This window comes from Balearica regulorum, chromosome 16, assembly GCF_011004875.1.
Source record: "Balearica regulorum gibbericeps isolate bBalReg1 chromosome 16, bBalReg1.pri, whole genome shotgun sequence".
Taxonomy (NCBI): domain Eukaryota; kingdom Metazoa; phylum Chordata; class Aves; order Gruiformes; family Gruidae; genus Balearica; species Balearica regulorum.
Genome location: NC_046199.1, coordinates 9,967,347 through 9,992,313, shown reverse-complemented (window position 1 = coordinate 9,992,313; position 24,967 = coordinate 9,967,347). Strand labels below are relative to the sequence as shown.

General features: G+C 49.1%; 1 protein-coding gene across 2 annotated transcripts; it reads right to left on the bottom strand.

The window, feature by feature from the left end:
• Positions 1 to 9,345: 9,345 nt before the first annotated feature.
• On the bottom strand, positions 9,346 to 24,529 carry OPRL1 (opioid related nociceptin receptor 1). Of its 2 annotated transcripts, XM_075768759.1 has the most exons (4): positions 22,146 to 22,450; positions 21,357 to 21,610; positions 12,091 to 12,446; positions 9,346 to 11,811 (listed from the first exon to the last, which is right to left on the bottom strand). In XM_075768759.1, the coding sequence occupies exons 2-4, from the start codon at positions 21,581 to 21,583 to the stop codon at positions 11,288 to 11,290; spliced, it is 1,107 nt and encodes a 368-aa protein (XP_075624874.1). In that variant the 5' UTR covers positions 21,584 to 21,610; positions 22,146 to 22,450; the 3' UTR covers positions 9,346 to 11,287. The 2 variants fall into 2 exon arrangements, with proteins under 2 accessions (XP_075624874.1, XP_075624875.1); XM_075768760.1 differs by lacking the exons at positions 21,357 to 21,610; positions 22,146 to 22,450 and adding an exon at positions 24,327 to 24,529.
• Between the last annotated feature and the right edge of the window lie 438 nt (positions 24,530 to 24,967).

Below are 24,967 nucleotides of genomic sequence, written 5' to 3'. Positions count from 1 at the left end.
CAAGATCACTTGTGTTGCCTTTTCTGTATTAAAGGTGTTAGCTTTGGAAGAACAATGAAGGAGAACACATTCTTCCAGGTAAAATTTCTCCAGGAATTTTTTTATTTACACCAACTGCAACATTAACTTGCTGTAAAGATCAAGAGCTGAATCCCCTCTCTCAGCCAGCCTGATGAGGAACAGATCACAGCAATGGGTCCTTAATCCCACAGTCTTAAACCCCCAGACTTAGTGCCCACAAGGTTCTCAGAGCTAAGTTTTATAGTTTGTCTCTATTTCTCACTAGCTGCACCTTGCAACTATCAGAAAACACAAGGATTTTTCAGGAATTTGGAGAAAAGAGGGAAGACCTGGCAGATGGAGGACTGGGGACCATATGGGTGTCTGATTCTGGAAGGAAAGCTGGGTGCTGTGGTCCTGACCGACCTTCTCAGGGAAGGAGGCAGGTACCAGCAGCAGACGAGGGAGTGCAGAGGTGTTGCATGACCCCCTGGAGCAGCCCAGGCAAGCCCAGGGAGCAGAGCTAGCCTGCCCAGGCGGGCACCACGGGCACCCACTGCTTTAGCACGGTTGCCACCTGCTGGCAATGGGCTCCCCAGATGGAAAAACCTCTCTGAGTGCAGAAAACTGACTCAAATGATGCCACCTCACACATAAATTGTCTAGTTAGCTGCAATGCTGCTGTTCATTGGTGTTAGGGCTGTAGGACAGGCAATATATTTCATTAGGTGGAAAGTATCTTTCAAGTTTCAGTCACCCACTTTCAGACCTGACTCTCATTGCTGGAGCTTTTTGCCTTTGAAGCAAATATCACGATTGTCACAGAACCACAAAGTGGCTGAGGTTGGAGGCACCTCTGGAGATCGCACGCTCCAACCCCCCTGCTCAAGCAGGGTCACCTGGAGCAGATTGTCCAGGACCATGTCCACTTGGGTTTGAATGTCTCCAAGGATGGAACTTCCTCAACTGTTTTTTGGGCAACCTGTTCCAGTACTTCACCACTCTGACAGCAGAAGTTTTTTCCTATGTTTAAATGGAATTTCCTGTATTTCAGTTTGTGCATTGTGTCCTGCCACTGGACACTACCGAGGAGAGTCTGGCTCGCTCTCCTCTGCCCCCTCCATCAGGCATTTACAGACATTGCTCAGTTACCCCGGAGCCCTCTCTCCCGGAAGATGAACAGCCCCATCTGTCAGCATCTCCTCTTACTACAGCATCCTGCCTGCACCTGGGCTTTTCCCTACATAAAATGCTTAAGACGGGAGTGCCAACTCCTCTTTTCTCTCATGGGGTGCAAGGCTACAAGGGGAGAAGGGGCCTACTCTGGCCAAGATCTCCTCCCGTGCTTCGGAGGGTCCCCGGCTCCCATCGGTGCACCGAGCTGGCCGGTGCCCTGTGTTTCAGCCCGGCGGCACTAAGCGGCACTCTCTGCTTTCAGCTCGGCATCGCCGCTGGCTCCCGCAGCGCTGCTCGGCCTCTCACGGCTGGTACCGTGCTTCTGCGGGGAAGCCTGCAAACCCGTGCTGGCCGTGCCCGGACAGACCCTCGGAGCGCAGCACCCCAGGCCAGGCTGATTCTGCTGTTTCTGGGAGAGCAGAAAGCACCTTGGAGGAGACGTTTGCCCGCTCGTTGCGCAAGTTCACGCCAGGGAAAACCCACACCCCAGCTCGTTTGAATTTCATCATGCTGCTGGGGCCGGTTTACTGCAGATCACACCAGCCCACGTTAGTCGCATCTTGAAGACTGGAAGAAGGGAAATAAATCCCACTAACAAGACACCAAATAAACCGCCTTCTAATCCAAGCTCTGCAGGGTCGCAGGAGGATGAATCAGGCACCTGCAGAGCTCCTCTCGTCCTAACCGCCTTCCCAGCCGGCCGTGTGTCGTGTGGGGAAACCAGCTCAGCCCCGAAGCCAGGGAAATTTCCTTCCGGGACAGTCCGGGATGTCTTAATGAGTGCAAAGGTGCTGGGTAACCTCGGGGCTGCCTGGTTACAGCAGGAGCTGAAAGCTTTCCGCTTGCTCCTGCCCACTGCAGCAGCAGGGAGGAAGGCAGCAGGCTCCTGCCTGCCTCCTCTCCGGGAAGGACATCGCCTTCCCTGCGCCGGCTGCACCCATGAGGACAGACAGACAGACCTGGAGAATTCGGCTTCATCATCCCTGGGAGAGGGAGAAGGAGCCATTTTCCACCCCAGAAACAGGAATTAGGGCTTATACAGGACTCATATTCCCATCGCAGGCTTTAAATGCAGGCATCGGAGATAAGAGGCGGCGATCGGAAATTACTATTGCTTTTTAAGTCTTTCTGCTACAGCAAGTAATAATGGCTGTTTCAATCAATTGTCCTCGTCCGAGCGGTGCTGCAGCTTGTTCCCCCATGAAGCCATAATCCCCTGGTACTTACACAGTCTTGTGCTGTCTCCTACTGCTGGTCACGATTTTGGGTGAGAAAAGCAATAATATCCCACTGAGGGATGAAGTCCCAGCTCTCAGAAGCATCTTTAGATGTGGGGGAAAAAAAAAAAAGAACAGAGAGATTAAAAATGGATGAGCAAAAACTTGGAATATAGAAGATATGAAGCAGAAGCATCTCTAGAGAATACTGTTAAAAGCAATCCAAGACACAGAATTTCTCCCTTTTCTGTACAGCCTCCGTACCACTCACCTTGTTGCCCACGGATGCCGGGAGTCCCTGGGCGTCATCTCAATTAGGGACGATCAGGTGCTAATGTGCCACTGATGGTCCTGCTGCAAACGCAAGGAGAGGAACCGGTGACCCTCCGGCTTTACTGCTAGTTCTGGGAGAAACGAGCCCGGTTTGGTGCCTTCAGAGGGCCTCAGCACCTCAAGGGTTGGCATTCCCACCTGCTGCTGAAGAGAAGGGGACTACCCAGGCTGGAGTCCCTTCAGGAGGTCACCTGAGGGGACGCGGCACCGGCAGCTCCCTGTCCCATGCCCGGGGCAGACTGTTGGGTCTTACCCCACCTACACCACCACTGCAGCCAAGGCTGTGGCTGAAGCTGGTTTGGGGGTGATAAACCCTTGATCCAGGGATGCTCTGAGGCCCCCAGAGGAGCTCCACGCTTGCTGTCATGGTGGAATGACAGGACACCAGGCACCCTCAAAAAAAAAAAAAACCCAAAAAAACCCACAACCCCAAAAAAAGAGCTTTCCGAAGAACCCCCTCTTGAAAAGCCGCGTGCCACATTGCCACGTTTCTCTTCCCCCACCTCTCTTTGCCTGGAAGGGAGGAAGAGGAGTTAATTTAAAGGCAAATGCCAAGAATAGTGACAGTAAATATTGCCAAGAGTTTCTCGTTGGCATTTGTTTTTGGTAAGTGAAGATGAAGAGGGAAAGATCAAAGCTGTCTGAATAGCTTTTAATTACGAGCCTCAATTGCTCTATTTTCTCTCAGAAAAGTATGACAATTATCTAACAAAGCTCTTTGAGTGGAATTACACACTAGCTCGAAGCTTCAAGGGCTGTTTAGTGGCTATTTTCCCTTTAAAAAAAAATAATATTTGATGTCTAGATAAAAAACAGGCACTCCTTTAAGTGCCTACAGCCAAGGCTGGTGCTCACTGGATAAAGAGGGAGAGGCTGGAAAGCTTTCCCCGGGAGGAGGTGAGCAGCCCGGGCTGCACCAAAGGGTGGTGGTGCCTCTGCTAAAGCACCCCACCGCAGCATCCCCTCACTGGGCATGGGGGGGGGCAACTCTGGGTGCTGCCACCAGCATCTCACGTGGGAAGGGGAATTCCCGGCAAGGGGAAAATAAACTATAATTTGGGAGTAGGACCTTTGACAGTGGGCAACTGTCCCCATTTTCAGTTTTCCCAAGATGTAATTTCTTTCTCTGTCTTCCACCAGGACTTCTGTACGTCTCCGTCATCTCCCCTTGCTCCTCCGCTTCCCCTGTACAGCTCATGCCTGAAGAACAAGACACCTTGGGAGTTTTTAAGGTCCAAACCATCCACTGTACAAAACTCAATAAGACAGCTGAATAAGGAAAACAGAGAAATAAGAATTCAGTTTCATAAACTTAACCCTCAAATGAGATCAGAGGCTGGTAATTAATAAAGTCAGAATTCAATGCAACGAAAAACCTCCCCTGAGACTCAGCCTGCTGCTGCTTGGTATTGATGGAAATGCTACGGATGTAATTACATTTCTCTTAGCCGTGCGATGGAGACAGCGGGCTCCTCTGTGCCATGGGCTGCTCTTGGTTGAGCTTCTTCCTTCCCAGCTGATCATAAGCCAGGGAGATGAGGCTGATGATAGCCATCATTTCGCAGTGGATGGGGCAGGTCAGAGCCAGGCAGCTCATCATACACCATCCTGGCGGATCGCCCCAAGGCAGAAGGGCTCAGTGGCATCGCTAACACACACTCGTCAAAAGACAAGAAGCAGTTTTCCAGCCGAGCACATTCAAATTAAACCCCAGTGCAGATGCCAAAGCAAACTGCGGGGAGAGCAGCCCCGATCAGCTTTCCATATCCATCTCTGAGCTGCCGCAGGAATGCAGGGAGCAAGGATAAACACCAGCACCAGAGGTTGGGCTCATTTTCTGCTCTTTTACGCTTAATCCCTGGAGGCAAGTGATTATCTCCAGGAATTTTCTCTGTGGTTAAGCAAAGCAAGAGCAGCGCAAGGCTGAGATGAGGGAAAGTCCAAAATATGTGAACAAATGACCTATGCACACAGAGAAATTGCTATTAATGCCTAACATTGAACAAACATTAAATAGCCAAATCACAACACAGGATTTGTTTCACACAGAGGAAATCAAGCTGAAAAGCCATTAATCTTGATTTCATATTGACTACATAGCTTGTGTTTTTATTCCCCACCACCAAATGAATCAGCATGGCATGAGCTTTTCAGAGCATTCGCTGGACATGGCAGACTGAAAACACACAGAGATATCCATGTTTATAGAATGGACAGAGCAAGTTCAAACTTTGCCTGGTCTCCTCTCTGTGGCCAGGAGAAAGGTGATGTGATGCAAGCAAAAACCAGACTGTGGGAAGATGTTAATTCTGTTAGTGGTTTCCTTGGAAAAAAAATCAAGTTTCCTGCTTGGTTTCCTGCAGATTCATCCTTCATTTCACTACACTGAAAATCTGCTGTTTGGCAGGGCTGGTGCTTCTCGGCTCCTGGCTCCAGACCTGCCTGGCTGCAGGCCCGGAGGGAAGGGAAGCAGCGGATGCTCTCCCTGACCACTGCAGGCAGACAGGAGGACTCCATCCGCACAGGAATAACACGGCAATAACATATAATAGAGGAAAAATACCCTTTGCTGCAAGAGTGGGCTGGTTGCATTGGTTACAAGACCTCCCAGTACCAGCTGCCTGCATGGGCTCTGCAGGTAGGATTTCCCACCCAGCACCTATATACTGCAATAGGCACAAGGATTTGAGAGCAAAGCAGGAGCAAGAGGCAAGGACATGTATAACACCACGCTATACAGACCCACAAATGATCCAATCTGCTCGTTACTCAGGAAGATGCCAAGTGATGCCATGTGCCAGCACAGAGTGACGCAGTTTGCTCCTGGAAGACCTTCCAGCAGCTTAACCACGGGAGGACCAAATTCCCAGGAATACGAACATGAGAGATGTTCTCCAGGCAGGTGAAGATGATTCCAGCTGGTGTTGGATATTGTTGTGCACTTTCTACCCCAGGGAGCATTTAGTGAGCTTTTGGGTTGCTGAAGCAGAAACCTTGTGTGTAGTAGGAGAGGAGGCAGGTGGGAGAAAGGGCTGTCCATGTCTCCAAGCACTGCAGAGAGCCAGCATCACTCCTTTACTGCAGACAGCTGGGATTTCACTGCATTAAGGGAGACAGAGAGAGAGCAAAGTCAGTTTACATGGTTGATTAGCATCATCGTTGCCAAGATACATAACCATGTTGCTCTATTTATTGATTATTTCATTCTGTCATGCAATGTATACCAGGCTTCAGGGTACTGAAAAAAAGGAACAAAGGGAGTTTGTGAGCCATGGGGCTCTTTGACCTAAAGTGTACCCACCCCAATAGCAGTCCCTTTGCTTGAAAAATCCTAAAATTCCTTCTTTCAAAATTACTTTTGGCCTTAGCACGTCTGTTATCACGTGTTTTGAACAAAGGTGGCGTGTAGCCCCGGTCTAAATGGGCAAGATGGTAGGCGCATGCAGCCACTCAAAATAGATGTGTATCAGCTCAGCTGTGGCAAGGGGAAGCTACAGATCCTGTAACATCACATCCCCATCCCCCAAAAAACCCTATGCCTAACACCTATTGGCATCACACAGCATATGCTCTATTTATAGTCCATCCCTGTTCCTCACACAGCACCATGACTTGGGTTATGAGCCGATGCTGAAGCCTCAGGTCCGCCTTCCATTTTCTCTCCCTTCTTCCAGCCTCATCACCTCACAAGCTTTTTTCACCACAAAGCTGAGACATTTTCCCCTCCAGCAATCCTCCAGGCCACCCATCTCAGCTGTGTGGTTCTCCTCAACACAGGAGAAGGCCAAGGAGTAAGGACTGGTCCTTCAGACAGCCCTGGGCAGGACTTGGGGAGGTGAAGATCAGGGATGTGAATCACCAGCTGATTCTGCAAAGTCACAGCAAAGAAGCTCTGCCGCCACAGAGATTCACATGGAAACACGAGGTGAAGCCATGAATGCACAATCAGGGCTACAGCTCAGGATCTGTCTGAAGGAGGTTCTCCTTGCTGAAGGAAGGCGAAATTTGTTTATGCATAAATAGCCGCAAAAATAGCTGAAGGAAAGCAAAGGGAAATGAGTGGGAAAGCAAACTGGAGTTTTTCTGGCAGAGCCCGCTTTGCTGCCAGTCGAAGAGTCCCTCTTCTGAGCAGGTAGCAAAGGCTGCACCAGTACCAGCTGGTTCTGGAGATTCTTTTCATTTAAACAAAGAGGCTGTAACTATGGAGAGCACTCACTTTCCCTATAAAGCATTGCAGAGTGAGAGCCATCCCTCTCCAGGCACACGTTGTCCTATCCAGCTACCAGAGAGACATCAGAGCCCAGTTACAGTTGTTTAAGCAGTTAACAAATCTTCCTCTATAGGAAAAAAAAAAGACAAAAAAAAAGAAGACGTATTTACGGTCTAGCTCCTCACAAAAGCACTTTGGAAAAATAGATATGGCAACTGCTCAGCATCAGATAGTGCAGATAGTGTCTTCATCAGGGCAAGTCCCGAGCTGCAGAGCAATGGGCACCATGTGCAGCAAATGCAGCTTTTGTTTTTCTGCAGTTGGTGTTTCTTCACCTGGTAAAATTGTCTCCAGCGCTGGGGGCCAGGCTCAGTGGCGGAGTGAGGCATTTCATAGAATCATAGAATCACAGAATGGTTTGGGTTGGAAGGCACCTTAAAGATCATCTAGTTCCAACCTCCCTGCTGCGGGCAGGGACACCCTCCACTAGACCACATTGCCCAAAGCCTCATCATTTGGCGCAGGTGAAAGGCTTTGTGGCTCCTACAGACAGCGGGCACAAGGAGGGTGATTTCAACTGAACACTCACCCAGACCAACTAGTCTCACTCTGACCTGTAGCTCGGTAAAGAATAACTCAGCACCTCCCCAGGTAAGTTCTTCCCATGGCATAAAACCATCCAAACTTCAGGGAGGGTGCAAATCCTGCACCTTGTTTCTGCTTTTAGAAATTGTGCTTCATGTCAGGGGAAAGTTGTTGGCTGAACAGCCTGGGCAGAGGGAGAGGAAGGGAGATGCGGCACGGGCAGAGCAAAGCACCCCTCAAAAGCCAGAGCTTTGCCCAGATGTGCCAGTGCCATGAGCCACCGAGCTCCTCAGGGGAGAGCTCAGCCCCCAGCTCATCCATTCCTTGGCCTTTCCAGCAGTTGACTCCAGCCAGCAGCAGCAGGGAGAACACTTAGTACATTAATAAATCCCATAATACTGAATAAAGCACTTTGGTTTATGGTTTTGCTATAAGAACTCACCCCTGGGTACTTATAATTAACTGAACTGGAAATAAAGATTTCAATTTTTTTCCCACCAATTTTCTTTTTTTTTTTTTTTTTTTTTAAAAGAAGAAAATCACCACTGCTAATAAAAAACCTCTCTCCTTTTATTTACCTGCTTGGGTAGGAATACTGATCTCTGTGCAGAAAGAAGGTGCTTTCCTTACTGCACATCTCACTGCCTAATCCATCTCTCCTGGTTACAGAATATTGCTTTGGCTTTATTTGCAGAGCAGTTCTGTAATTCATTGTTCCCCATGATCATGCCTAACCCCGCAATGCCTGGCAAGTGTGTGGGGAGTAAGTGGGAAGAGCTCATTTTAGTACTGCATCAGACTTCACCCCTGACAGCAGGCAGCTGCCAGCATCGCTGCCCTGCCCGCACCTGAGAGCTGCCTGCTGCGAGACCCAGAGTAGCTGCGGAGGCTGGCAGGGTGCAGGCAGCTCATGCTCATCTCCAACTGCTGATTTTTCTAGCATTTTCACATCTTCTTCTTCCAGGCTGCCTGCAGACAAAGTTGCCTTCATAAAAAAAGTTCCCGTTGACGTCAATAAAAAGGGATCGGATGCTTCGGTGTTATTGTATGTGCTCGGCAGTGGTTTTGGCTGGAAAAACGAGCCCACGTGCAAAGATCCCGGCAGCGTTGGGGTTGAAACAACCCCCTGACCCACACAGCTAAGTCTTTCAGACTCCACATCATTCAAAGTACAGGGGGGTTTATTTTCCTTTATTAAAGCACACAAGTAGCCACCTAGGAAATTGTCATTTACACTGCAGTAATTGTAAAAATCATACCAACACAACCATTTCAGGAGAGAATTAAAGAGCCTGCACTTCAGCCGGCCAGCCGATTGCAAGCCTTTAACTCCATAGGCACAGTACAATAAAGCTTTTGCTTTCAGGTTTTTGTTTCTCTTCTTATAACAAACTCCACTGAGCATTGAACAGAATGCCTAAACACATTCACTGCAGGGCCACAGAATCACCCAAAAGCTTAGTAAACATACATTTATTGAGTACTTGATTATGTAAGATCGTTGCAGCATAGTCATTATAACAAAATCCTTATTAAAAAAATGCCAAACACTGGTATACTTTTTTCAGAGGACATAAATCTACTTAAAAACCCAACCAAGAACTACAAGGGGAGGGTGGCTGTTCGTTAGCCAGCCACTAACGAACGCTCTCCTGCTCCCTAACAGCACGGCAAGAAAAGCTCGGCAGTCGGTTCCCAGCTTCATGCACAACCGCACCCAGCACCCTGTCAGACCGTACGACAGCTGACGGGCTGAGAAGACTCACAGTTGCTCCCTGACCAACACTGTTATTGCATCCACAAATGCGACAGCCCACCAAACTCTTTCTTTTTCAAGGTCATGGATGCAGCTTGCCAGCAGCGTGGTTCTCGGGGAGTTCTTCTTAGCATGCTTGGGGGTTGTATGAGATTTCCTGGTGAGCGCTTGGGGATAAACATCCATTGCAAAGTGCTTAAAGTGCCCAGATTTTCTCCTCCCCCTACGTTATTCAGGGGAAGCGCTAATTGCAAAGTTTGCTCTGGTTTCCCTCCAGATTCCCAATCAAATGCTAATCAGCATAACAAATCCTCCCAGCTTGAGCAGTTTACAAGGGATCTGGGTCCTATATGTGGAACACTGGAATTGCATCTATATTTTAAGACCAACCATAAGGGAAACACTCTACATAGAAATATAACATTGGATTCTTTTATACAGCATATATAAAGAACATGACAGCATTAAAATATTGGCAAATCAATACATTAAAAATACAGAATCTCATAGACCAGAGCACAAGAAATATATTGACATGAAATCTGTACAGTCTGGACGACGCTGCCGGTCCTTGCGTTGGAGTTGACTTCCCATCTCCACATGGAGGTCATTGCTTTGCTTCCCCATCAAGCACCACTGGCCATCGCTGCCCAGATTTCACCGGGATGTTGTGCTACAGGGAGAATACAAGTCTGCTGCCCTGCTAGCACAGAGGGCACCGAGTGGTTAAATGCTTCAGGAATGCTTTCATTATCAAATGAAATGACAGGGCATTTCATTTTACACAAAATTCTGACCTAATGGGAGAGGAAAATCAATCTATGGTTGGCAGGAGGGGCAGCACCTCGGCAGCATTTCCCAAGCTCTGTCAGCATCGTGGATCTCATTTCATTAAAAAACCCCGAAACAACTACCTTTTGTACGGTTTGCGCACCGCTTATCTCGTGTGAAGCAGGTGAGACTGCTTTAGGCTGCCCCTCCTACCAGAAATGTCCACATCTTCTGGAAGAGCTGCATTTCTGACTTCTCCGAAATGGCTTTCCTCTATACATAAATACAAGTCTATATAGGCCACTTCATTCCTTCCTCCTCTGACTGAGAAAGATCCCCAAGGCATGCTTGGCAAGATGAAATCCTACAGTATAGCTGTACCTATAGCAGTATAGAGAGGTGTATATACAGACATATTCTGTCCATTATTACAATGGAAATACAGGGTTTTAAAAAACCAACAATAGCAGCATGTAAACAAGGATTTGTGTTCGTTTCATCCGTCTTTTCTTCCTCCTCTTCCGAGCTACCTTCATCAGTTTTCACAATACCTTCTCACCACCCTGCTCCCCTCTCAAGGGTTTTACTGCAGACCCCATCTGCAGGAGCTCACGTTGTCCTCCCCGGGCTGCCAGCCGCGGGGCAGTTTGAATTTCCCTTTCCACCAGCTCCCTCCTCTCCCTCCCTGCATCCTTTCCTTCGTGATGACTCATCCTGGAAATGATCTTGGGTTTTTGTCTGATGGCTGCTGCCCACTTTGGCTTGAGCAAAGTCTAATTTCAGAGCAATGCTGCAGGAATAAAACCTGCACACGAGCGCCTGGTGAGCCATATGAGCTGTTAGTGTCTTAAACAACTCGGTGAGGAGAAAAGAAATGGAATAGCTTGCATTTTGTCTGTCTCCCAGCAGTAAGTATAAGTCCCAGGAGCAATGCCTGCTTTAAAGCCTTAATTCCTGAATTGTCAGTAATGTTGCAAACCACCGGGGTTTTGCAGGAATCAAAGGGCTGATTTCAAACACGTTCCTTAGTGCAGCGTGCACTGGAATTAAAAATGCAAATGGGCTCACTTTCTGCATGCTCTTGCAGTATCCGGTTTTCCCAACCCCCAAAACTGTTTCCTCAGTTTCTCGCCTCTCAGTTTTGAGGTCCTGCTAAAGAGCCGTTATCTGAGTTAGCTCTGACGTGGGGGTGGTTGGACTCTGCTGGGCGACAGCCACCATGGGAATTTCCATGCCTAGTCAGGCCGGATTGTTAGTCCCCTCCGAGTTCTTGCAGGCATAGGCCACATCCTTGGCGATGCTGCACATCCTGTTGGACATCTGGAGCTCGGTCCTGAAGGCAGTGGGGAAGCAGAACTTCTTGAAGCATGCCTTGAAGTTCTCATCTAAGAAGGCGTAGAGCACGGGGTTCAGGCTGCTGTTGGCATACCCCAGCGCAGTACAGAAGCAGGAGATGGCCAGCTCGAGCTCGCTTTCTGCCTTGGCACCCAAGCACTGGACCAGCACGAAAATCTGGATGGGTGTCCAGCAAATGATGAAGACGGCCACCACCACCAGGACCATTCGGGTGATGCGTCTCAGGTTTCGATCCTTCTCCTTGGAGCCTGAGAGGACACGGACATTCTTGAGTCGTCTGATCATGAGACTGTAGCAAATGGTGATGATCAACACGGGGATCATAAAGGAGAAGAGAAAGACACAGATGCCAAACACTGGATCCCAGTAATCCACGGGTGAAGGGAGTTTAATTAGACAATCAATTTCTGCAAGTGAAAAAAATAAAAAAGACAGGAAGATCAGCAAACCCGTACCAAGAAGAGAAACATCTGCACACAGAGAGTTTAGTTTAGGCATGTTTAATAGTGGAAAAGCAGTAGCAGTGACGCAGAGATGCAAGGGCAAAGAGGAAATAGTTAAAATGGCTTTACAGCAGAGAAGCTCACCACACTACTGAAACTGGTACCCCTCTCCAGTGGCTCCCCAAGCCCACAGGTTCTCCTGGCCACCAACACTTCGCACCCCATGGATACATTTTTACTGACCATTGTTTTCATTCTCTGCAGATCCCATCACCATCGCTGGGATGCCAAAGACAGAAGCCAGTGCCCAGATGCAGACATTCACCACTTTGGCCTTGTGGGGAGTGCGGATGTCTAGTGCTTTGATAGGGTGGCAGATAGCAATGTAGCGGTCCACACTCATCATCGTCAGGGTGAAGGTGCTTGTGAACATGTTGTAGTAGTCTATAGAGATGGCAATCTTGCAGAGGACATTGCCAAAGGGCCAGAAGCCCAGGAAGGTGTCTGTACCCTGGAAGGGTAAGGTCATCAGACACAAGGTATCAGCCAGAGCGAGGTTAAAGATGTAAATGTTGGTTGCTGTCTTCATCTTGGTGAATCTGAAATGGAGGAATGACCAATGATTAGAGCTCCACCTGACCATGACGGGTAAGACATTGAATTCTACTGAAGAGGCCATTCTGCCACTTTAGGAAGGAGATGCCGTATTTTTCTTATGTTGCAAGAGATTGAACACCACCCTTTCCTTTTTTTATGCTTACCAACACAGCTCAACCCAGCTCCTACAACAATACAAATGGTGCCTTTACAATCAGTTTCATGGACAAAAGAAGCTTATTCCCAAAGATTGCAAGTGAGGACCATGAAAGCCTGAGGCTGTCAACTCAGATTGCGCTTTTTGAAAAATGACTTCAGTAAGGCTAATCTAGGATTTCATCACATATGGCTTCATTATTATAAATATTGGTGAGAGCTTTACCCACTAAGCTGATTTGAAAGGCATCATATGGTCCAGGGGTAAGTTGATTAGCTATTTTATATGGGCTCATAGACAAAGACTATGGCTAATGTGAGCTATCAAATCAGAATGGGCAAGATAGTCAGCCCTGGCCAGTGGCAGCTAAAAACTGGTGACGAATGAGGTTTGTGTCAGGAATCAAAATATTACAGTGGATATTTCTAAAGAAAGGAGCAGTTTGCGGACAAAGTCGTGAGTCAACTCTACTTCAAAGGACTTTTGTCATTTCTGTATTACTTTTATCGCATGAACTGACTGCCCCGAAAGAAGATTCACCTTGCTCTAATGGTAATCATCTCCTTTTTACACATGGGAAATGATGCAAAGAAAGATGTGATCACCTACCCAAGGACACATGCAGAGTTTGCAGAAATGGAAATTCAACGGTGACTCTGTGACTGAATCTAACATTTCAGCTCCAGGATGTTCCTCTCATGGGCAAAATAAGAGCTCAAATAGGTATAATTTTAAAACTATAGCTCATCTATCATTTACTATACTAATGGCCTTTGCAGAAATGTTGCCAGAAATGGCAGACAATGATGTGTGTTATTAACAGAGGGCAAGTTTATTTGAGGATAACACTTAAACCCATAAACTACTGCACTATTTGTAGTTTGATATGTGTTGGAATATTATGGGGTCCAATTTGACCAAAAAAAGCTCTTTGTCAAATTGATTCAGACTGGCAAACCCACAACTGCATTCCTCAGCACTGCAGCACCATGCCCCCCCTCCCCTGCCAATGATCTGAGCTTCAGGTCTTGATAGATTATTTGAATGCTTGGAGGAACATTATCATTGCCACGCTCTGAACTCTGGTGACATAGCCAGGTTTGCAAGGATAACAGCCAGGGGATCTGCAATCCAGAATGCAAAGTCTATTTTTTTTTACCCCTCTTAGAGCTCTAAGCTGTGCTTGTATTAAAAGTCAGATGTTTGAAAGTGGCTTCAGAAAGCAAGAACAAACAATCCTACATTTGCCCTTGAAAGCCAAGGGTAGCTTTTGGAGCAGGTGAACGTTGATAGAAGCACTTGAGGTCCCCATGTCAGCCTGAGTCAGGGTCCTCCTGGCCCAGAAATCACGGCAGCCAAGCAAGACAGCGGGTTCTTAGAAAGCCAGCCCAGATCAGGTAAACTTATATAACAAAAAGCAGTAGAGGAAAAATACCAGTGTCTTTCCTATTGTGAAGAGATGAACAAGCAAAACACTTTGCAAATCCAACCAGGCAGGTGCCAGGGCTTTAAAGATTTGGGACTTACTACGCAGAATCACACAGGAACAGACTCCAGTGCTGTGAACCCCAGAGCAGCAGCATCTCAGGGTGGGTGAGTTTTGCTTTTTCACTTGAATTCTTGCAGTTGGCATAAGTGAGGCAATGCACGCAGGGAGCACGAGATGGGTCTGTGAATGGATTCAGACACTTTCCCCTCTAGGTCAGCAGGGTGGGTAATTAAAATTAAGAAATTAAATCACTGTTGTTTATCAGCCCACACAAAAATAAGTATTGTCAGCTTAGGCTTCAGGAAATTACTCAAGTCACCTAAGACTGTGTTAGCAAAGGTCTCCTGGGAGCTGTAGTCTTCCTCTGTATACCACAGACCTGGCTGGGCTCGCCCAAGCTTCCCAAAGGTCAAGCTTATTCCAGTCCATCCTTCCCAGAGGACTGGACTTGGAGGCAATTCATCAACATGCCTCTAACCCTAACTACTTTTACAGATGTTATAACTTGAGAGAATAACAACTGCATCTTTGAACCATGATGGGCAACTTCACCACTGAAACAGAAAAAATAAAAGGGTTTCTTTATACCAGTGGGAGAAACAAGCAGCGATCCACCCCGCTCTACCACCCATCCAGCATCCACAGGGGACAACATTGCCTCCATGCACACGCCTGTGTCCCCAGAACAGTGAGAAGTCTGGGGCATCTCAGCTAACCCTGAGCCTGGTGTGTGCAGCTTGCAAACCTTCAGCTCCCTCTTGCTCCCTTCCACCCCAGGGGACCTTACTGGTCCCTCTCCTCCAAAGACACTTCTCAGCAAGAATTCAGAGGCTGGGTGCAATCGCTCAGCCTGGCCCTGCAAAACCCACCCTCCCCCGATGCACGGATGCCTCCCTGCTGTCCCTTTTCTCACTGTCCCCAAGGTCACAGCAGAGCAGAGCCGCCTTCCTTCGCTCGCTCCAACGTGGGGACACGCTGGGGTGGCTGGCCCATTGCTTACCTCCTTCCACCCACCTTCAAGCGGATTTTGCGCTCTTGAAAGGTGGGGAAATTGATTTACACCTAATTAATTACTTTTAGTTCCACTTTCTCTGCACGCTGAGAGCCAACAGCCATTATCCCAACCAACCAATGTTCCCAAACATTTCCAGAATGTTCAGTACAAACAAAAATCAATTAATCACTTCTCTGTGGATTAACCTCTTTTTCTTTTCCTCTGGGAACTGCAAGTGTTCTCTTTCTTAATCTGCACAAAAAAAGACAAATTAAACTCTCGGGCTTTAGGAGGCACCTAAGGTCCCCACCATGGCACAGCACGGACACAACTGTGTCCTCCGGCACAATCCATGAAGGACATTAGCTCCCCACTGAGCCACTTTCTTGCACTCGGTCACAGAGGCAATTTCCTAATGGAGCATCTCCCACAGGGCGGTTCTCAGCTCTCCATCCAGCTCCACCTTTGTCACAAAAGTAATCGCTTTGCTCTGCTCTCCTGGCTGCTGAAGCCGAAGAGGAAAAAACATCTGGATATCAGCTCAGCACTTGGCTTCCCCCTCCTTTTTGCTAAGTGGACCTCAAGCAGCATTACCTGGAACAAAGCTGTGCTTTGGCAAGGGGAACACACGTACTGGGCTTTGAGGTCCTGTTTTTCACAAGGACAGGTTCTGTCCCTGGCTGAACCTCAGGGTGAGCTGCAAACCTGTTGTTTTAGCATCATTCCCTCCTTTCCACCCAGCCACCGTGAGGCTGCAGGGCAGCAAGCAGCTCTGGATGCCCCAGGGCTAAGGACCAGCCAGCTGCAGCAAACCTAAAACCCAAAATGACGCTGCAGACACCAGGGGCAGAGGGACCAGAGCAAAGCCTTCAGCCCTGGGGAACCGTGAGCATTATCTCCAGGAGCTCTCTGTCTCTTGGAGCCTCTTGATTTTGATATTTGTAGCTCGAGCTAATCAGGATGCAGACAGTGCTGTTCACCTTGAGCAGCTCCCTCCATTCCCGCCCCACGCCCTGGCATCAGTGACAGCCTTTGCTGCACTCCCTGGACCTGCACAGGGAAGCAAAACAGAGCAGAAAAGACTCAGGGAGGATTTTTGCGAACCTGCTCCCACCCTCTGACAGTGGAAATCAGCACGGGTTCACCGACATCTCTACTCCCAACCTGCTCTTAGCCCACAGGTTGCATGAAGCTGATATTTGATCTGGCACGTACCATCGTGGTTTGTGTCCTTCCAGCCATACTCCCCCACTGTGCTCACCGTGACCCTGCCCCTCCGTTCACCTTTTCAGAGCCCCCTCATCCTGAAATCACCCAATCCAAGCCAGTTTATTCTTAATGGTTCAACAGGCCACAAAACCCCAGAGAATTTAAGAAGGACAAATTTAAATCACTTTGGACTATGAAACCAGCAAAAGCAGCCAGCAACACCAGCACATAAAAGCCTATTAATTAACTGGCGACTGACTAGCAGGGGTTAAAGTCTGCTGCCAGCCAGGGCGAGCAGCAGCGCTTTGGGACAGATGATTTTCTTGCCCTCTGAGTCTCGCTGGGTGACACTGGTGCCTTTCCTCTTCAAGGGGCTCTCTAGGGACCAGCACAGATGGAGACACTGCATGGCCCGGATCGCTGCCATGCCAAGGGCGGAGGCTGGGCAGCTGCTGCTGCAAAAGCCTCTGCAACTCACCCAGGGACTCGCAGGGAAGCTCAGGCAACCCTGAGTGGGCACACGGCCACCAGAAACGGTGCTTTGGTCTAAGGAGGGCACTCACCAGCACCTGTCTTGCAGCAAGATGCTCCCTCTCATTCCTGTTCCTGGCTGTACCTGCCTCTGCTGAACTGCTCGTGTCCTAAATGCTGCTGGGAATCGCCCAGTCCCTGCAAAGCACTGGGAACCAAGTCCCACATTAAACATCATAGAATTACTGCTGCACACGGGTAGTTCCTTTCCACTCATCCCACCAAAGCCAGGGGAAACCAAGAGCCCTCCAGCACACATTGGAGTTGCAGGAGCCGTGTTAGCAGGGACCACACACGGCTGCTATGAGCCATGCGGCTGAGCCCAGCTCACTGGGGCTCGTGGGGGCCTGAAAATGGGGGAGCTGCAGACCTGCCCTTTGCAGCTGGTCCCCTTCCTGCTCACCTTGCCATCCTTCCCCAGCTCCAATTACTCTGCACAGCACAGAGCCCTTGGCATGGATTTCCCTTGCCTACAAATTGCAACAATTTCCTATTCCCCCCCCAGGAAAAGCTAAAAGAGGCTAATCTGGAGAGAGCTGAGGTCTCAGATGGCCCCACCAGTGTCCGTACCACATTAAACACTCACTTGATTTCAGCTCTGAGACACACAGCTGGCCAAGGCTTTTCCCTTAGAAAGCTTTCTGTTAAGAAATCAGCATCTCTGCAATGTCACAATTAACTTCATTTTCCCTGTCTCAACACAGCCAGCTGCCTTCACCCCTATTCTCAGGGACTGATGCAGTTTGCAAGCAGAATAATGGCTGGCACAGCCATCCCCAAGCAACTGCCCAGTGCAGGCACCTCCCCATCACATCCCTCCTAAAGCTTTACCTGGAAGCAGAAAATGGAAGTGTAGGAGCCTGACAGTCCTAATCTGCCTAAACAACTCCTTAAAATGCTCTGGAACGGCATTCTTCAATAGGGAGAGCTGAGCGTCCCCAGTACTCTGTGACACAGAAATGTCATGGCAAAGAGAAGTGCCCTAGAAACAAGGTGTCATTCTCATGGGGGCCAGAAGCTGCATGGTGTCCCTGGTCCCTTCCCTGACACACCAGTGGAGGCTTGGGGGTCTGTCACACCCTGTGCACCAACTCTTTGGTTACTCTCATGTATGCATCACCTCCAGCCCAATGGCCCATGGATCATCCAACCCCATGGCCATTGCAAGAACAATACATTCCCCTTCTCTTTTCTTCCTGAAAACAAAGCTCTTGGGCATCCAGCCTTGCAGAATTCAGTTAATAGATAGAGAGACCTCAGCAGCCTGGTTTCCTCCACTCTCCCCCCAAACCTTGTTTCACATTCATTAAAAAGCAGTGCAGGAAATATATGCAGAAGAGAGCAAACAGCAGGAGAAGGAGAGAGGGGAGGCATTACCTCCCCTGGCAAGGAACTCCACAATGAGCAAGCAGAACAAAGCCGCAGACAAGGCAGGTTTCCACAATAGGCCCTTTACTGTCCAGGAAATCGTGTTTCTGATGAGAGCCCTTCTTGGTCTTATCCAATTAGCACTGCTCAGTATTAGAAGGGGATTGACAGTCACATGATGACTGTCTCTATAAATTAATCATTCCAAATGTTAAATCACTCCAAATATAATAGAGATGTAGGCTGGGTTCTACAACAGAAGGGAAAACCCAGAGGAGGCTTTGAATTTGTATTTTTGTGTGAAATACTGGGAGATTTAAAACTTTTCCCTTGGTGCAGCAAAAAACTCATTCAAGAGGAACAAAAAATAAGCCTTCCTGATGCCTCCAATTTCCTTGAGTGCTGATATTAGAGTCTTTGTATTTCCCAACTCCCTCAAAAACAGGAAACAATTACTGTCTACATCACCATACCATTCTTTTTGTGGAAGATAATACACTGGTTTCTTATAGGTTGTGTAGCATGTTGAAGTCTGGTTATCCCTGGTGAAATATAAGCATGGAAAGAAATAGAACAGCTTTTGTAGGGTGCACCATACCTACAGATGATGCAGGTGCAGCACAGAGAGTTTGCCAGTCTTTTTTCCGTTAATGGAAGAGATATATCATTAACAGTCCCAAAATCCCACGTTGACTTACCAGCAACCAACTTTCAACCTACTGAAAAAAAAAATGCTATTTAAGGCATGAAGCCCAAAAGCACCAATGCTGCAGTCTGAGGAGAAAAACCTGTGCTTGAGAAGTCATCAACACCATCCTCGCATGGCCACTAATTTAGCAGCTCTGTGTGAATCTGCATACATGGCCAAGGTCAAGAATTTGAGATACTGAGTCCAGTTTATCACCACACTTGCTCCTGACCTCCACAGACAGGGCAAGGAGAGAAAAACCCAGAATAACCAGAAGTTGCAGTTACTTACTGAACCAAGAAAGGTCATTTGCCTGGGTATAACTCAGCATTAATCTCAGCCAGTACTGAGGTCCCAGGAGATAACGATGGGGAGAACCAGGGGGAACCAGCACCATCTTCTAAGCGTGCTCTAGCTCAGTTATAACTTCCCCAGCACATATTATTCAAGGGGTGCCTCCAGGCTCACATAAAAGATTTTCGGGGAAAACAGAGATGAATCCCTAAAAAGGACTACCTAAATAATTAAAGCTTCTGTTGCCTTTTTTGTATATATAGGTGTTTCTGGATAAAGGGGAAATGGAAGAAATGGAAAAAGCCCGGGGGAGGTGGACGTGACACCTGTCTTCAGTTTTCAACTGTAAGCCAGTAAAACCAGAGGGGACACACACAAAAAGTTATGTTCCAGGGGAAATTCCAGTGCTAAATCCCACTTTCTTTCCTTGGGTCTCATTTGTCCAGCTGGAAGGTATCAAAGCCAAAAAGGAGTGGAACAGAAGCCACCATTTTAAAAGCATGGCCTTGCATAGCCATGGCACACGTCCACCCTGAGCAGGATGCTGGTTTGGGACATTTGTATTCTTGGTGATACGCCGGTCAGAGCCCTGGGCAGGGGCCAGCAGGGTCCTGCTGTCCGCGTCCCACAATACCTTTGCAGACAAGGAGAAGATTTCTGCCAAGGCTTTTCCTTCTTACATCTAAGGTTCTCCCTTCCCCTGCATGCACGCTGGCTGGCATTCCCAGGGAACTGCATCACCGTGGGACAGGGACTTCTCACTCACAGAGACACTACTCACCACACTTATGCGCACCCACAAACACCGTGCCTACTCAAATGACTGCTACTACACGGAACAGAAACACAAGGTCTCCAAACGTGGCACTGCTGCACCGCAAACCTCCTCTCTTCGTTTCCAGACTCCCCAATGTTAACGTGATCCCTTCTCCCTGCCATACACTCCTCAGCAGGAAGAGCATGGACAGGCAGCTTGATGAACAGTCATGTCGTTTTGCCCTTGTAGCAGAAATTTAGCCACCGATCACTGGCTTGTGACACCAAAGGCTTCATTTTGCAGCATCTCCCCCAGCCGAGTTGTGTGTATTCAAGGGAAAGATGCTTTGCATCAGCAGGGTTCCTGGCAGGAGTGAGACTTAATCTCATCAGTGTCTGAATACCTGCTAAATATTTTTGTCCTCTGTTGGAGGAGAAAACAAATTCACCCTATCTTTTCTGTGCTGGCAGCATCCACCTGCACCAGGAATCTGCTCTGAGACATGTATAAAATGTCCTCCCTCCTTAACATACAGCTTACAGAGATCAGAAGGGGCTTGCTGGCATTTGACATACAATCACAGCCCTAACAGTTGCATAAACTTCTTCTGGACTCACAGAGGGGAACAGGGTTTCTGATTGCAGGAAATAGGGGGGGGTCGAACCACAGCAGAACCAAACAGGGACAGTTAAAATGCCAGCAATGTGCAGGGAGGGTGGGCAGTGCTGCTGGAGTGGGCACACTGCGTGCTCTGTCCCTCTGCAAAGGTCCCCCTGCTCTCCCAACTTCAGCGTGAGGAGCCAGAGAAGTTGCCCCCAACTCCGCAGCATCCTGTCACATCTTATTTCTGCCTATAGTTTCCAAATGGTTGGAAGAGCTACATTTGTGATTTTTTCCCCTGTAAAAGTAAGACCAAGCCTCCCAGCAGGCCCTTTCCCTTGCAACTACATTCAGCTTTGGAAAGCACCAGCTCTCAGATGGAGCAGCACCTGCAGCTGGGGTACCAGACACAGCACAGGAGGGAGAGGTCCTGTTAAAGATCAGGCATACCCTGGCAGCGGGATGCTCCCAGCACATTGACCTCCCCAGGGACATCCAGCTCCCTGCCCAGCAGCTTGTGGGGGGGAAAGCAGCCTCATTTTTTGAGCAGCTCTGATCACTCTGTTCCATTCTCTGGGTTAAACTTTAGGAGGCACCAGAGGGCAGCTAAAAGCTGGTGGGAACCTTCATTACAGCCTAGGAAGGGAGAAAAACAAATAAAACCTAAACAATCAAACAAATGCCACATTGTTACCTCTAAAGCACATCGCAATTACCAGGGAAGCACCTGCCTGCTTCACCCACAGCAGGGATTTAGTGGGAGAAGGTCTGCCCAGCTCACAGCCCTCCCCACAGCCTCCTTGACATGCTGCCTGCGTGTCCTACCTGACGATCACATACATGACAGAGCAGTTGCCCACCAGCCCCACAATGCACACAATGGAGTAGACAACCACAATGGTGATCTTGATGCTCAGCGGTAGGAAGCTGTCCCCCGTGCCGTTGTTGAACCAGTTACTGGGAAGAAAGCTCAGGTTCAGCATGGAGGAGTCGTTCAGCAGCTTTCTCAGGTCAGGGTCTTCCAAAATATGGGCAGGGAAGAGCGGGTCCATCCTGAAACACCAGTCTGTGCCAAGGACCTGGGGCACCAAAGAGACAGTTTTAAGATTCGCTGATCAGTTGGGTATCGCGGGACCGTAGCAAAGCATGTGTGCAAGAAAAGCTGGGGGAGAAGGATGATTTATTGCCGAGGAGAGCACAGCCCCCCCCCCCCCCCAAACCTCCCCAAGAGCATTTTAACGGAATGCAACCCTCAGAGCTTGGTGCATCCTGAGCACACAGGGAGCTCACGCATATCTCCACACTGCCAGCGCAGGGGACATGCGGGCTGCACAACGCCATCCCTCCAAAGCCTTGGATGCTCTTACCTGCCTCTCCCAGCCCTGCCGGGTCGGTGAGTCCCCACACGCTGCTTTGTGCCCCCAGACCTCTCCCTCCCCATGTCCCCCCGAGAGCCGCCGCAGCCTCCCACCGGGACGGGGGAGGGGGGGGTTCATCCCGCCGCTGGAGCATGACCTCTCCCCCCGGCCCCAGCCCCGATCCAGCCCCGCTGTAGCCCCGGTAAAACGGCAGGAAAAGCCTAAAGTTGAAAATAAGCCCCCGCTGGCTGCTTACCTGCGTGCGGGTTTCCCCTTTAGCGCGGCTCCCTGCCCCGCGGCTCCGGGCGAGGCTGCGCTCCCCGCGGCCGCATCCAGGCACCCCGGGCTGGGGGGGAACAAAGCCGGGCTGCGGGCACGGCCGGAGGCTCCGCTTCGGAGGCAGTCGGTGGAGGGGGAGGGAAGCGGCTTCTCCTCGCAGGCAGGGATGGTGCCAGCGCAGGGTGCTGCACCCCGGAGCCCACGTTTTTAACGAAAAGGGAGGGATGGGGGAGAGGGAGGGAGGGAGGACGGACGGCGGCTGGGCAGAGCCAGCCCCGGCTGCCTGGCTTCTCCCACTGCGTGAGAGAAAAGCGGCGGGGGGGGCGACAAGAAAAAGGAGGGGGGGGGGCGAATAATAAATAACCAAACGCACCAAACGGAAAGCGAGCCCACACCTGCGAGCCCAAGGGCAGCGTCCTCCCCCCGCTCCCGCAGGCGCTCCGAGCTGCCGCCGCCCCCCCCCCGTCCCACCCCCGGAGCGGGGAGGGGCGGTCCAGCCCCGGCCCCCCCTCCCCAAGCCCTGCCGCAGCCCCCAGCTGCGGGGGGGACCCGCAGCCTACCTGGGGCGGGCTCCCACCCAGATGCGCTGGGAAGAAGGGAAGGGAAGGGAAGGATCGGGGCACCGGAGAGATACGGCTTCGGGAAGCGAATTCCTCCCTCCTCTGCAATCGTGCAACCTGAACGCTGTGCTAGCGCAGGAGAAGCAGAATGGGGAATTTGACCTAGAAACTGGCAAAAATACAAGGAGGACTGAGAACTGAGGGGGGACAAAATGTTATTCTTTAGTATTCTTCTGGTGGCATTCGCTATAGATCATTTTTGTATCCCAAAACATCCTGCACTTAGAATCACAGTTATAGAGTAGCACATTTCTTTTAAGAAGCTGCAGCGGTAAATTCATTACCTTAGGGTGGAGTGATCCATGCAGACCCCACAGCTCCCCGCCCTCCCCAATCTAGCCATGGGACATTGACTCAGACTCAGTGCCCAAGAGCCGCAGAGCCCCCCAGGTATCCCACCCCTCAAACAGGGTGCAAAGAGGTCTTTGGGGTCCATCCCCAGCTTGATCCCAGAACAGGGGCACATTGACAGCTGAGATCTAGACCCTCATGGTCTGATGCCTCTGGCCATCTATAGTGTGTCCCTGAAGAAGCCATTTCCCAACGGTTTGTGTTGGGGACACAAGCAGAGACACATGGCTCGGATCCAACTCAGGGCACATTGCTATCGCCCAGGAGATGGAGAAAAGGAAAACGGACTCTTGGACAGCAAATGCTGCTTCTCTTCCGGAGCCCACAGACAGCCCAATGCAGAGCTGCCTGCACCCAGCAGACACACTCAGGGTTAGCCCTTTAGGCTTTAACGGATGTCTGGGGATATTTAGCACGGAAGCTGCACCTTCTTGACAAGAAATGTGATGGTATGGTAATGCACGGTAATTTTCCTGAATGTTTCCATAAGAGCAGGTCTCTGTTCTAATAGGGAACAAGGGAAAAAGCATGACCCAGAGATACAGCCCTCTTGTGAAATACAACAGTCCTAGTGCTTGAAGAAGTTTTTTTTTTTTTGGTCAGTCCATTAAGGAGAGAGTGTGAAATAAATACTAGACTAGACATTACTTTAATTGTTAATGGATTGATTTTCAAAGGCTGAAGGAAGGACAGCAGTAAATCAGTGTGAGAAAGCCCAGCTGGACAGCCCTGAAGTCTACGGGAAAAGAGTGTTTGCAAATTCAGCTCTGCTCCTATCTGCTGGCTCCCACCCCAATAAATGCACTTAGCCCTTCACATACTCATTTTATGTTAACTCAGTGCAGCAAATACAGCATGTTCACCTATTTATCTTGTTGCGGTGCTTGTTTGAACTCGAAGCCTAGTGTTTTGTAACGATTGCTGTAAAAAGGATCAGGATAGCCACCTTGAACTACTGACAGCCAAGACATGTTTTGTTTTCCTCTCTTCCAAACTCTTTGAGAACTCTTCCAAAATTTCTCCTCCTCCATCCATCTAGCATTTTCACACTGTTCAGCCCTGTCCTTTTGCACAGGAAAAAGCCCAGGATGTTCATGTCCCAAGCCCACTGTTCCACATGATTTGACCTCAATCCTCATTCAACCATGAAGAGATCTGTTCTTCCAGAACATCTCATGGTATCTTACCTTCTGGTCTTCCGGGGATCCCTGGAATAGGAGGAGGACAGACAGTCATCTCAAGAGCAGGAGACTTGCCAGCTTTCTTCCTTAACAGAAGTCTTCACCGTGTCCATTGGGGTCTATGCACAAAGGCTGAGAAGGAAGGCCACCAAGATTTCATCTGCATGACCCAAAAGGACTTGTTCCAGCCTATTTCTTAGAAAAACAGATCAACTCTTCTGCTTGAAGGTTTCTATGCAGACAGCAAGGTAAACAAAGCCAAAAAAGAACAAGTAAAAAAATGCAACCCTTCTTCAAGGCGATGATTGCCCAGAAAGTATGCATGAAGGCAGTAGATGACACACCATGAATAGATGCTGGATTTACATGAAAGTGTCCAGAGCATCAACATACAAGTCGAACACATTCGTTGTGCAAATACTTTTTTTCTCAACCCCACTTTCCATTGAATATCCACAAAATAAGATTCAAACCAAAAATACACAAAAGTTTTTTAATTGGGTAAATGATTAGAATATCCATAAAAAACCAAAATTATCTGAAAATGAGCTTTGTGCATATTCGAGGGTTTTTTGTAAATTTTCAGAGGCTTATATTATAAAGAACCACAGCTGGGACCTAAGCATGCTTGTACTCTGCTTGGTTAA

Bases quoted from the DNA above. Each gene is read 5' to 3' on its own strand.
- OPRL1 (XM_075768759.1), bottom strand. From the start codon at position 21,583: ATGGACCCGCTCTTCCCTGCCCATATTTTGGAAGACCCTGACCTGAGA. The intron at 12,447-21,356 runs GTAGGACACGCA...CCTCCATTTCAG, and splicing joins GTCATGTATGTGATCGTCAG to ATTCACCAAGATGAAGACAG. The intron at 11,812-12,090 runs GTCAGTAAAAAT...TTTCACTTGCAG, and splicing joins TGCAGAGAATGAAAACAATG to AAATTGATTGTCTAATTAAA.